We start from the raw sequence: 13,719 nt of genomic DNA, 5'->3' as shown, positions 1-13,719 counted from the left end.
GCCAGAGTTGATTAGACAGAGTAATGATTAAGCTCTCCAAATAATCCACCTCCAGTTAATAAAATGTTGCTGGAACCCTGAAAGAGCTGAGGAACATTTTTTTTTTTTTTTTTTTTTTTGAGTAATTTTTGTAGCCTGGGCCACAGATATTCAGGCAAATGTCAGTGACTGTTTGTGAAAAACTTGATCTGTGACTGCAAGGTTGCTTGAGCTGGAGGGAGCTGTTAGGCTGGCAAGTGGACAGGATATCATGTGATCCTTGTACTCAAATGAACAGATGCAGCCAGAGGAAAGCTACAGCTGTTCCTACAGCTCACAAGCCAAAAGTTAACATATACTGTTATGCAAAATACCAGGGCCAAATTCACTGGTGGGTGGGGAAGTCTACTCTTGGAAGATTAAGGAACAGCAAAGCTGAAGTTAATTGAAATACCTGTGTTTCTTAAATCCCAGATGTTGTGTTTTTTAAGTAAATTGAGAAGGAGATTGTACAAGCCAGCAGTCTATTGTTTTGCATCAGCATGTCAGTTGGCTGCTGGTGAAGCAGTAATAGATAAATTGCTTAGTGAGCATGAGAATAGTGCATTGTTCTCAGTGTTTGACAGGCCATCAAAATGCCATTTTAGTGTTTTATAAACTCCCTTTTTCATAAATGGTTCTTGTCTGTTCAGTTTCTTACCAGGCTGCATGTCTTGCAGCCCTAGGAAGGAGGAGATAGAGCTTTAAAATAAACTGCTTCCAGTAGCTGTCCTGAGCTTCATAAGTCTTTGCAAAACATATGAATAGGATGTTGTAGACCTCTTCACTGACTAGCTGAGTGTCCTTAGGTAATGCCTTGTTGTTGCTGACTTAACCACTTCCCAGCTGAATCTCAGCCCAGGTACAACATTTGCTCTTGCAGAGGGATTAATTATTGAAATCCTGGATGGACACAACTGGAGACGAGCTTTCCAATCCCCTACAAATTGTCTTCCTTGCTTGTGAAGAGGGCAGTAATTCCCTCTGGTAGATGCAAAGAAGCATAGAACACAGCTGCCTTGGAAAATTCATCTTTCTTCAGTAATTTAGAAGTTCCCATCGCTGCCCGTGGAAGCTCCTGTGCCACTGCGAACACAGCAAGGTATTTAATGTTATTTGCTGGTGTGTTTCTTTGAGTCTACAGCATGCCTAGTCAGCAACAAATACTGGTCTGGACTTGAAAAACCTACTTAATGAAAATAGAAATGCTTACATATGTATGGTTGGTTCTAATGTTTGCCTTACATGTTTTTCAGCTTTCCAAGAAGCCAAGTGTTTCCTTTTTCTATGGTTTGTTGTCTGCAAATAGGCCCTAGAAACTGTTTTACTCCTGAAGCAGTTTTAAAATGGGAAAGCAAGCTGAGAAATAGAATTGGAGCAAATTGCAAGGACAGTCATACTCCATCAGAGCTGGGTTCTGTCTAACATAGTGCTCTCATTCACACAGCTCTGATGGTGAGGAGTGTAAGGACAGGATGGTGCCTGTGTGGCATCATCCTTTCCTGGTGCTGCTCCTCTGCTTCAGAATCTTGAAGGGCTACAGTTACTCCTGGATCCTTGTGCAACAGCTGCCAAAAGCCTTTTTCCCTGTGAATGTGTCTAATCCTGTGATTAAATTCATATTGGTGATTACCAGAGCCACCTTGAATCTTCTGTTAACTGGGGAAATGCTTCACCTTATTTTAAATTTGCTGTCTGATCATTAATTGGATGCTATTTTGTAACTTAAAACAGAATGAAAAGGTAATCTCTCTACTTTGTACCACTTAGGTTTTCTGGATTTCTCTCTCTGGATATCTCTTGTGCTGTCCCCTTTCTCTTCTTCCCTTCTTTTTTCCACTGCTTCTCTTATTTCCCCCCCCCTTCTCTTCCCCCCTACTCTTTTCTCTCCCTCCTTATTTTTCTCCTCCTGAAGAATTTTTATTCCGTATGTTTTCTACCCCTCAGGTGCAAGCTGTTCCCTACCTCTAAGTATAATTGTTGCCTTTCTGGGCAGGTGGCTGGACTGTTCTATCCTTATGGTACATTCTGGTTTGAGCTCAGTGCTGCTCTGCCCATAATGGGTTGCACTGGGTTCTGGTTGAGGAAAGTGCAACAGCACAGATGAGTTCTTATTTGGGGATTGGTCTGACTCCTTATCAACACAAACCACCTTGGTAGCTTTTAGACCGAGCCACCATTTGGATGTGTGAGGGGGCCTGAAACAGCACAGGAGTACCAGTGCTTTACCTACTGCTTTTATCTCATCCACCTGTTTTTTCCCAGGCATCTGGCACAGGATATTTTGGGACAGAAAAGCTTCATTCACCCACAGTCACATCCCTGTCTTTGACCATGAGCCGCCCTGAGTCTCAAAAGACTGGGACTGGTGGGAAGAATGCTGATTCTCCTCCAAAACAAGTTATCTTCAGAAAAAGTACCCGCGACAAAGCTGTGAGTACAGTAATGGCTTATTTAGGTTTGAGTTTTACCTGTAGTCAGACTGAAGACTTACTAGAAACTAGCTCCTTCCTGTCCCCTTTATTTTTTTCTGAAGAAGGAGCGTGACCCATATTACCACTAAGTTTAAGGAGATGATGTAAGCAGTTTTTAGGGCAAACTATTCATGTGTTATAATACAAGAGAAGGCAGCTCACCTCACTCTCCTCCTGGGTTGTACTTCTACTGGTAAATGTTTAAATGAAACCTGATTCATTGTCTTTCCAACCTGACAGCACCAAAAATTTTTAAATCTCCACTTCTTTATACCATGCACAAGTATTTGTGTTGTACCTTTGGGAGCTGGTCTAGATCAGGTCTTCAGTTCTGATGTCCTGCATGTGAATAATCCTGTCGAGTCTGGTGGGGGTTGCATGTTTGCTGGAAAAAAAAAATATTCAATTTAAAATGGAATTGTTCTGATCTCTGCAACATTTATAGCTCTCTGATGTGTGTGTCCCCCTTCCCTCAACAACCACAAACATTTTATAGTTCAACTGTGGTCATCCTCTCCCCACAGCTGACGATCTACCTGGGAAAGCGTGACTACATTGACAACATAGGGGATGTAGAACCTGTAGGTAAGTCCACGAGGTTGTGTGCTGCTCTTCCTGCTCTCAACCCTGCTTTTATCTATGTTAATCTTCATTTTCTCCCCTTCTTTCAGATGGTGTTGTATTGGTGGATCCTGCTATTATCAAGGGGAAAAAAGGTTTGAGGTTTTATGTAATGTATTTCTCAGAAATTGTTTGTCTTTCTGAGTGAGATGCTAAGGTAGAATCTTTGAAGGGTACAAATGTAACTCTCTGCCTCAGTGAATGGGCTTCTTATCAGTGCAGTGTCTGTTGTTACACATGGGATGAGTACTCACTGGGTTATGCAAGTGTTGAAATGAGTTCCCATGTCTCCCTGAGGCAGAAGTGTCCCCATCTCAGCCTTGCTTCACTGTTTTCCTGCTGCCTGTTTCACCTGTCCTGTGCTTCTTGCCAGTGTTTGTGTCCCTGACGTGCGTGTTCCGCTACGGCCAGGAGGACATCGACGTGATCGGCCTCGCCTTCCGCCGGGACCTGTTCTTCTCCAGGGTCCAGGTGTACCCACCTGCTGACAAACCAGAGTCTCTCACCCTCTTGCAGGAATCTCTGCTAAAGAAGCTGGGCAAAAATGCTTATCCCTTTTTCTTTACAGTAAGTATTTCAGAAGAGCTTCTGATTCTCTTCTTGTCTGTAGTTACCAGGCTGTTGAGGCCTGGTGATTGACTGAAGATGGGAATTTATAGTGAATTCATGTTCTGCAATTCCAATTTTGAGTGACAGCTGGTGTTACCAATGTTTTTCTTTCTTCTTGCAATCCTGAGAGGTAAAGTGGAAGAAGATCCTAACTGCAGTGATCACACCACTGTGAGAATTGTTTTCTTAAAAAAGGCAAGGGAATTTGCAATGACTTTATGCTAGCAACAGCCCCATATTCTTGCCTTCCTGTTCCTGAGGGGCTGGAATAATTTTTCCTGTTTTACCAGTGCCAAATCCTTTTCCTTTAAAAACTTTGGATCAAATAAGGAGATGAAAAGGTCTTTGACAGCTGATGACAAATGACAGCTGACTGCCAAAGTCTAGCAGGAAGTCCTTCCAGTGCTGTCAGTCATATGTCTGTCTTAGTGTTCCTGAGGAAGATTCACATTGTGCATGGACTTTTTTTTTTTTCTTTCTTGACTTTTAAAGTATTTTTGGAAGAAAGGGATTTGTTCATACAAGGCAAGTATACTAACCAGAATTCCAAAGGGTTACAACATTACAATGAGTGACCCCTTGTTTTCAGGACTGCTTTTGTGAGCAGTATGTTACCTAAAACATCTGTGTACTATTGGTTTGGGGCATTTCCTCTTCTTCCTCCCACAGTTTCCAGATTACCTGCCTTGCTCAGTCTGTCTGCAACCTGCACCTCGTGATGTTGATAAGGTGAGGCCAGTGGGACACTTATGCTTATCATGGTTAAGGAAAGTCAGATGGGAAAAAATACATGAATTTGTTTAGCTTGAAAGAAGTATGTGTCACAGAACTGGAGTTGAAATTCTCAGAATAAGAAAGGGAATCCAAACAAATAGCAGCAAGACTACAAAATCTGCAGTGTTGTAGCTTCTTTAAGACTATCACATGATTTGTGGTTTGGCTGCACATAAAATGATTGTGGCTGTGAGGCTACATGAAAGAAAAGAAGACTGAGTGCCTAAAATCTCACAGATTGCTATAAATAACATGTGTTGAGACCTGCCCTGAATTAAATGCAGAGAAGAGCTGGCTTGTACATATAAGTAAACAGAACAAAAACCCTGTAGTAAAAGTCACTAAATAATTATATGTTCTGCAAGGTTTCTGATACTGTTAAAAATATTCCTTTTATACTTGACTGGATGCTTGTCTGGACAGCAGAGCTAGGCAATTAGCCAGGCAAAGTGGGATGAGGGTTGTAGAACCTAGTGCAAAAAGGATAACCTGTGTTTTATGCCAGGGAATATTCTAGCAAAAATATCTCTAGAGAATTAGCTGAGACTCACACAGGTGCCCCACAATGCTGTAAACCTGTTAAAGCAAAGGTTAGCTTGGCATGATCCCTTCCACTCCTTAGATGCTGGTTTTGGCATTACAAAGCCAACTCAGAAATTCAGTTCAGAAACCCAGGGCGGGCCAAACAGCATAGCACACTGGGCAGGCTTAGGATGTGACCTTTCCAGCACTGTCTCACAGGAAGCATTTCAGGAGTAGGGATGGCATCTCTCAGAGGCTGGGATTAGGTCTCATTTATCAAAAGGACTATAGAACAGGTGAATGTGCCAACACCAGGAATGTCTGTGACAGTGGTGGGAGGCCAGAATAATTTGCAGCTGGCAGTAGTCTGCCAATTTCTGGTGTGCAGAAAGATACTGAAACATCTGCAGATGTTCCTGTCTTCTGATCCTGATTTCACAGCTGTCCTTTCTCTGTCTGGCAGACTTGTGGGGTGGACTTTGAGGTGAAAGCTTTCTCAACAGAAAATGTGGAAGAGAGAATTCATAGGAGGTAACAGGATGTGTCTCTCTTCAGCTTTGCCTTAAGGGGATGGGTGGTCCAGTGGTGCACCTGGGTTGTTTGTTCAGCTTTGCCCCCTTGTCAGTGACTTCCTGGGTGTAAGCACATGGGAATGCACAACTCCTGCCTCTGCCAAGCTCTGGGTGTCACCATGGTGTCCTCTGCTCCTTCCCAGGAACTCTGCACGTCTGCTGATCCGTAAGGTGCAGTATGCTCCGGAGAAGCCAGGACCCCAGCCTTGTGCAGAGACCACCTGGCAGTTCTTCATGTCCAACAAGCCCCTGCACATGAAAGCCTGCCTCAGTAAAGAGGTGAGGGGGGGTTTGCCCTGGGGCTGGGGGCATCATGGTATCTGCAGGCCAATGGGCATTTGCTGCTTTCTCAGCTGAGACTGATTTGTCCCAGCACTCAAGGACTCTAATGTAATTTCTGTCAGTGGCTACTGCTAGGGGTGGTTGAAGCCATACCAAACACATTTGAAGTCATTGAAGGAGGGGTCATTAATCACTGAGAGGGGTCATTTCCCCTGTCTGGCCTCTGTGAGATGTAATCTGGGGGGGTTAGGGCTTGGAAGAAGTCTTCTGGCTGGATTTCTGAGCATCACATTCCTTCTAGGTATACTACCATGGTGAGCCCATTCCAGTCACTGTCACCATCAACAACAACACAGACAAAACAGTAAAGAAGATCAAAGTCCAGGGTATGTTTTTACTGTTGCTTGAGATTCTTTGAGTGCAATAGGTCTGAAAGAGAGACAGAATTTAGTGCTTTTAATAGTTTAAGAAGGCAGGTGGGGATATCAGGAATTTGTCCCTCCCCCCTATGTGTTGCTGTTTCTTTGCTGTTCGTCAAGTGAAGTGCTGTAGCTTTTCTCCTGATTCCTGTGGTTACTTGTATGTCCTAATTTCAGGCACCAGATTTTCCCCCCTAGAAAAAGAGAAGGGGTCTGGCTCCTGCAGTGGGCAATGCAGGTGTGGGAAAAGTGGGGGAAATGCACCCTTATTGAGAGGTCAGTGGGAAGGGCTCCCTGTCAGTGTGATGCTCCTGCTAACTGTGAATGTGCCTAGATAACATACAGCTTTGCCTGGTGTTCCAGAAATCTCTGGCAGTGTGAGAAACTCTGCCAGCAACAGTGTCGTTCCTCCTGAGGAAGCTGAGGGCAGGGGCTGAGCTTCATTGCTGTGCCAGTGTTTTATATGTGACACTACACATTTTCATCCCACAAGCTGCAGAGCAGGGGAACACAGTCTGAAAGACAAAGGATGGGAAAGAGAAAAGAAGGCAATGAGAGAACAAAATGGCTGAGGCTCCTACAGAACTACAGCAGAGAAAGGTGTTTCACTGCCAGTCTGGGATGTACTGTGATTCCCAAATATTTTTTGGCTCTTTTTTATGCCTCTGTTAGGCTTAAAAAGACCTTTTTGGTCCCAGATTCTCTCCTCTTCAGTGTTTCAGTCAGATTTACCCTGGGATTATTTGTGTAGGATTGGAGAACATAAGCCATTTGTTATCCCAGGCTCTGTGCTGATGCTGTCTCCTGAATGCACATGCATGGGCTATACACACACAAGAGATATCAGGACCAGAGATAAAAGCAGACCCAAACTGAGAAGGAAGAGGGACATCTTTATAATGGAAAGAGACGATACCAAGAGAAACTGTGTGTTATTGACTTTCTGTTGTCTCCAAATCAAGGCCAGGTGCCTTTCAGGGAAGACAGACTTTGGCCATTGGTGTGCTGTTGGTCACTGTCCAGGTCAGGCTTTCTGTCCTGATGGTCTCTTCAGGCTCTAAAATGGATGGCGTTTTCTGCTTTCTTCACCATGTTTCCCCTTCCTGGGACTTGGGGTGGGGGCAACTGTGTTGTTTGTGGTGCATGCACACCCCTGAGTGTCTGCTTTCCTCTTTCTCCCTCAGTGGAGCAGGTGGCCAATGTGGTGCTGTACTCCAGTGACTTCTACACCAAAGTGGTGGCTGCTGAGGAAGCACAGTGAGTGGATGCTCTTGGTCCTTCACACCTTTTAATTACCCTCATCATCAGTGATGAGAGGCTCTCATACTACAGTCTGGCAGTCTCCTGCTGTTACAGTGCTCTTACCTTGTGTATGCCACACCACTCATACTCTTTAGATGCAGCTGGTTCCCTTTTCACAGAGCAGCAGATATCCTCATGTTTTTTCTGGGAATGGGGGTGTTGCAGAAGAGGTTTGAAGAGTAATTACCTGCTACACGAGCTTAGTGGTGACAGCAGAAGGTTCCCAGTTGCTGGAAATCTTTACATAGAGATGCAACACTTTTCTGAAAGGTGCTGCTGTTTGACTGGAAGTCATGGACACTCTTGCTTGAGCAAGAGCATTTCATTTGGTTTCTTCTGACCTGACAAAGCCCACAGAAACCTTGAGTCTGTAGATGTTATGGAGAGCCACTTGCTTCTTTTCACTGTACTGGCAGTGCAGCTCTGAGCCTCACACTGTGAGGAGGGTTCAGCATACCCAGGTGCTTTATATTTGCCTGGTGTTCTGCTCTGTAGCTTGACATGTAGCTAGGGACATGTTTTCCTTTCAGTACTGATATTCTCAACTAGGATTCATTTTGTACAAATTCAGAGCTTTGCAGCACAGAGGGTGTGGCCTCAAATTGCACTCGGGGAGGGGTAGATTAGATATTAGGAAAAATCAATGTGGCACTTAGGGACATGGTTCACTGGTGGCCTTGGCAGTGTTGGGTTAGTGGTTGGACTTGATAATCTTAAAGGGCTTTTCCAACCTAAACTATTCCATTATTCTGTGGTTTTGACCTACTTTTCTGCCTTAATGTGAAATTAGGCATTTTCTATAAGTGCGTGTTTTTCTCTGTTGATTAGAAAGGGAATTTTGCTGACTAGATTAGAGGTGTGCATCTGTATTGTTGACAACTGAATTTGCACAGATAAATTCCTCTCCTTTTGGGCAGCTTTGTAACCTGTTTGGAAATTCTCCTAGTTGGGTGTGTAACAAACCACAGTGTATCACTTCCCTTCTTATTTTCAGTGAAAAGGTGCAGCCAAACAGTAGCCTGACCAAGACCCTGACAGTTCTGCCCTTGCTTGCAAATAACCGGGAGACACGGGAAATAGCTCTGGATGGAAAACTGAAGGATGAGGACACCAACTTGGCTTCTAGTACCATGTGAGTGGAGTTTTAAATGGTCCTGGGTAGCAGGAGAGTTAGAGAGAAGTGGGGAGCATGGAGGAGACACTGCCCTCAGGACTTTGTTGTGCCCAGATGGATACATGTGGCACCATTACTAATGCCATGATTTTCCTTCAGGGTGAACAGGGATCACAGATCTGGAAAGGTATTGGCTGTACCTGAGGCTTGCCTGCTCTCCCTCTTCCAGGATGTTCCCCTAGTTCTTGCTGCAGGTGTGTGTTGTTGTTACACTGCTGTGCCACCTCACACTGCGCTCTGTTTTCTCTGGCAGCATTAAGGATGGAATAGACAAGACAGTGATGGGGATTCTGGTTTCTTACAAGATCAAAGTGAAGCTCACTGTTCCAGGGTAAGTGTAACACACTTTGAGTTAAGGGAGGGGAGTGTGTTTATGTCATTGATGGGTGAGGAGAGACCAGAATAGTCCACCCCAAGAGAAAGGGCACATGTTATAGGATATGAGGCTCCCTGTAAAGCATAAATTGCCTGGAAAACAGTCTTGGCCTATCCATAGAACTTATCTTGAGTCAAATAGTTTGTGTTACTCTCCTTAGATACCATATAATTTCATGGCTGAAGTAGGAACCTCTGGTTTGCATTGCAATTTTTGTGTCAAAGCTATAACCTTTGTGAGAAGTGAGGTGAAACTTTGTGTGAACCTCTTATGTTGGCATTGGTGTTCTCCCAGAGCAGAAGGTAAAAACATCTGCCTGAGAGTCATAAATATTGTAGCTCAGGTTCTGTACTCAGCCAGTACAGAACCTTTCTGGGTTTCTGGGTAAAGCTGATGTTATCAACATGAGTTAGATCCAGGATACAGTGCAAAAAAGGACCAGGATAGTGACTCTCAGTTGATGCTAGTCACCTTTTACCTTTGTATTTCATTTATCTATGCTTCATTCTACTATAAAAATGCATCAAAGATTTGCCTATAGTGTGATAAAATGCCTGCTGCTTTCTGTGGTCATCCACTTGCCTTTTGGCTCTTGGAAAAGGGGCCATGCCCAACACTTGGTCAGGAGTTCAAAAACTTAGGCTCTTTGTCCATGGGAATGACATGAAAAAGTAAGGCTACCTTTTTTAAAAACAAGTTCAGCTGAATTTGTGGCAAGTAGAGAACAGTGCATGAGGAAAGTGATTTCAGTAGTCCACCAATTAAACAGCACTTGCTGGAGCACCAGAATAGAGTGACATGAAGTATTCTTTGTTTTTCTCCTTGTTTTCTTTTGTAGCATACTGGGAGACCTCACTTCCAGGTAAATGTCATCTTCCTTTTCAGACCATGCAGTCTTAGTTGTTAGTTCATCTCTTTATTCTCTTTTTTATTGCCATTCTCATCTCCCTAAAAAAAGCAACTGTCCCTTTAGCTGTTAGAAGCTAGTAGTTTGTGGTTCTCCTGTGAAAATGAAGCTATTACAAAAATATCTTTTGATTTTATATACATGCAAGTACATTCAGCACACAATAAACCCAGTCTATGTAAGTGAATATGCCTGGGATATTTGTGGAGAAATTTGAGCTTAACTTTTTTTGAGAGGAAAATTATGATTAGAAAAATATGAAAGAATGGGTGAGGCTGGAGCTGAGGGCTCAGGCTGGGCTAAGGAGGAACAAGGCTGAACCAGGCATGTTTGTGGAGCTGTGGATCTGATGCATTCTTTCTTCTCCCTAAAGTGAAGTGGGCACAGAGCTGCCATTTCGTCTCATGCACCCCAAACCTGAGGAAAAGAACCCAGCAGGTCAGTTACACCTGGTTTTTGCCTTTGTTCATTAACAGGCTCTGGTGAGATCTCACCATTGTAAGCCTTAGAGTGACTTGTGCCACAGGAAGTCTTCAGAGCCTACAAGGCTCCAGTATGGAGCTGTTCTGTGTGTTTGTGTGTCTATATTGTGTGTTTGTGTGTGTGTATCTATGTATCAACCTCCAGGCACTAAATAACAGAGAGAGAGAGCAGGGATGCAAAGATGGGAGAAAATGGAAAAGAGTCATGTTCCCTTTCATCTTTCATGTATGGAATCACAGCTCAGAGAACAGGGGTTTGAGGAAGCTCTGCACAGTTAAATCCTATGACTGCAGTGCAAAATATCCTATATGAAGTTATTAGCAATTCCCAGCCAGATTGCAGTATAAGCAAAAAATAAAAAAATCTGACATAGAAAATACCTAACACTCATGAGCATTGTACAAAGCCAAATACTTTTAAGCAGAGTGAAGAGCTGATAAAACCACTGATGATTCTTGAGTCTCTGTTACCTTGATGTGGCATTTGCCATGGTGTCTGTGATGTGGCCTTCATGTTCAGTGGTTATCCAAGAGCAACATCTCTTCAGTGGTAGGTCTCTGTGTGGAAGTGAGAGATCTCTGTAACAGTGTGAGGAGCAAGCCTTACCCAGGCATCTTGGGGCTTGGGATCATATGCTAAACCCACAGGCTGTCAGAGCATCCGTCCACTTCCTCAGGGCCTGGCTGGCTCAGTTCACCAGTGGTGAGCACCAGAGGTTGCAAGGTGCTCACACCAAATCAGAAGTTCCTGTACAGTATCAGAAGCCTCTCTTGACCACCAGACACACCAACTCTTTCCTGCTGGGGCTGTTACAGATGAGCCATCTTGTCCTACTCTCTATACTGGGACAAAGTGTAGTGGGTTTCAAAACAAAAGCCATGGCTGCTTTTGTGCTCCTTTCATTTTCTTTTTGTGCCCAAACTGACCTAAAGCTGCTGTTTCTAAGAGCATGAAACTTTCACATGCAAGTGACAGTGGAACCTTTGAGAAGAGTTATCCTGACATAAATGCTTTGTTCCTTACTGGAAGCATTAGAAGGGGGTGGCTTGAGTCCTTACTGTGTGAAATTGTTGGAGGAATCAAGTGTGATCAATGAGAAGAGAGCTGGTGACCCACTCCACATTCAGATGCTCTGGCTGGGAACCAGGCTTTGCCAATTACGAATGTGCTGGAGTGGGCAAAGGTAGCTTTTATCTCTCCTGTAACAGTTGCACTACAGGAAGATAATTTTCCCTAGGAAAGCCCCTGCTGTGAGCAATGCCAGCACAGAAGTGGTGGAGGCTGGGATGGCACTGGGGATCCCAGGAGTGTGGCTGGTGAGGGCCATCTAGTGCCTCTGGGCAGCTCAGGAGCTTTCATGGACACCAAGGAAAGCTTGAAAACTTCTAACAAGGCTCATCCAAAGGTTTAGGCAACTGTAAGGAATTTTACATTTTTAGAGTGGTGTGAATTTTTATTACATTACTTTTTTGGTGTTAAAAATGCCAACAACCCCTTTTTATTACTTTATACTTTTGGCAGAAGCATTTGTAATATGAGAAAAAATGGAAGTCAGGCAATTCTCCCTTCTAAGATCATTTCAAAGGAGGGATGATGTACTCCTTAATACAGTACACTCAAAAGGATGTGGGCAGAAGACTTTACCAGGAAAATGGAGACCTGCAATATTTCTCAGATCACTTCCCCCAGCACATCCTCTTACCAGAGGCACAGCCCACATGTTGTTTGCTACATCAAAGTCTTCTAGAAGCCTGCTGTCAGAAGTGTCAGCCGTGTTCCATGCATTTTGTACAGATGGAAATACCAGGTTTCTTATAAGCTGAAAAAAATGCAGGTAATTTCAGGAGCTCTCCCATGGGAAAGCCCTGCAAATGGTTAACACAGGAAATAAATGCTTTCTCTTAAAAACAGATACTCTAACACAGCAGAAAATCCCTCTGAAGCCTGAATAGCTGACTTGAAAACTGTGCTGGAATGTGGTGTCTGAGCTTATTACAGGGAATAAAACAGTCTCCCATATGAAGCTGGTAAACTGAAACACTTTTCAGCTTCATTGGTTGGTAGTTTTCCATGCACTGTGCTTTATCACTTTTCCCAGTTGTGAGTTCAGGCTTTTTAATTTTTTCTTCTACCACTTTAGCTCATGAACTCTGAGAAACATAATGTGTTTCATTAGTGAAATGCCATCTAATTTGGAATTAAGCAAATCCAGGCTTAATTGTAAAGATGGAGCTTCAACAAACAGTGTTAGGTATCTCGAAGGTCCTAAAAAATGGAATTTTTCTTTGTTGGCTTGTTCAGCAGCCTCTGCAGTGAGTGTAGGCAGAGGTGCATGCACAGGGAGTTTTGAGATCACTCCTTATCTTCTTTTTCCGTTCCCTTTTGTTTTTATTGACGAGTCAGTAGTGACCAGTTTGCCTACTGCACCTTCCTGCTCACTTGACTGTCTTAAGGCACAGCTGGAAGAACAGAAAGAAGTTAGGGCAACCATCTTATGGAATTAAAGCTGGAGTGGGATTTAAAAATGCTACATATTGTGATTTATTTTGCAGTGGGGGAATATCCTTTTCTCTAGCCAAGGTGATTTATGGCAGAACTAAAATGTGTAGCATCAATGCATTTAATCATGCAGGGATGACTGGAGTACAGGGAACCTCAGAAACATAAGAGCTTCCCAAGAACTTGAGGTAATTTTTTCAGGGCCAAGCCATGGCAAGTGTGAGCAAGTGCTGTGTGCTCTGTTTCACAGCAGATGGCTTTGCCCTCTCTAGCTGTCTGTGAGCAAGCTCTGAAGCATTCATCACTCAGTAAACAGTAGGTCTGTCACAGTGCATGGCTATTGCAGATTGCTTGATCTTTCTTCCATGTGCCTGCAGGAGACAGAAAAGAAGCAGCTTGCTACCTTTCCTTCCCTGTGTTTATCACTTCCTTCTCTTGATCTTCTGCTAGGCCAGGATTTGCATGTTTCATGTGTGCTGGTTTTGTGACTGGTTTTGGACCCATGTGGTTCACATGTGGTTATTTTTAGGCAAAGCAGCTCCTGTCACATTGGCAGGCTGTCTGTTCCGCCTGTTGACAAAAAATGTGTAAGGATCTGTTTCTTTTAAAGATAGATTCAAACTGGGCTGTGTCTCTTCATTATTCCAAAACCTTTCCTGGTCAGCAGTTAGCCCAGAAATTCCTGCT

The 13,719-nt window shown here is 43.7% G+C and overlaps 1 protein-coding gene across 2 annotated transcripts in view; it reads left to right on the top strand.

Annotated features, from left to right (window-relative positions):
- The first annotated feature begins 106 nt into the window (after window positions 1–106).
- SAG (S-antigen visual arrestin) overlaps window positions 107–13,719 on the top strand; it is a 17,461-nt gene continuing 3,848 nt past the window's right edge. The window contains exons 1-14 of one of the 2 annotated variants that reach the window (XM_014310914.2): window positions 107–1,120; window positions 2,284–2,451; window positions 3,017–3,077; window positions 3,164–3,208; window positions 3,487–3,680; window positions 4,392–4,451; window positions 5,482–5,549; window positions 5,734–5,869; window positions 6,174–6,258; window positions 7,476–7,548; window positions 8,588–8,725; window positions 9,021–9,098; window positions 9,982–10,005; window positions 10,424–10,488. In XM_014310914.2, coding sequence (XP_014166389.1) covers window positions 2,353–2,451; window positions 3,017–3,077; window positions 3,164–3,208; window positions 3,487–3,680; window positions 4,392–4,451; window positions 5,482–5,549; window positions 5,734–5,869; window positions 6,174–6,258; window positions 7,476–7,548; window positions 8,588–8,725; window positions 9,021–9,098; window positions 9,982–10,005; window positions 10,424–10,488 — 1,126 coding nt within the window. In that variant the 5' untranslated portion in view covers window positions 107–1,120; window positions 2,284–2,352. Of the gene's footprint in view, window positions 1,121–2,283; window positions 2,452–3,016; window positions 3,078–3,163; window positions 3,209–3,486; window positions 3,681–4,391; window positions 4,452–5,481; window positions 5,550–5,733; window positions 5,870–6,173; window positions 6,259–7,475; window positions 7,549–8,587; window positions 8,726–9,020; window positions 9,099–9,981; window positions 10,006–10,423; window positions 10,489–13,719 lie in introns of those variants that run through there. The other variant, XM_031064613.1, reaches the window with a different exon arrangement.

Source organism: Geospiza fortis, unplaced genomic scaffold (assembly GCF_000277835.1).
Source record: "Geospiza fortis unplaced genomic scaffold, GeoFor_1.0 scaffold592, whole genome shotgun sequence".
Classification (NCBI taxonomy): domain Eukaryota; kingdom Metazoa; phylum Chordata; class Aves; order Passeriformes; family Thraupidae; genus Geospiza; species Geospiza fortis.
This window is presented reverse-complemented; position numbering and strand designations above follow the sequence as displayed.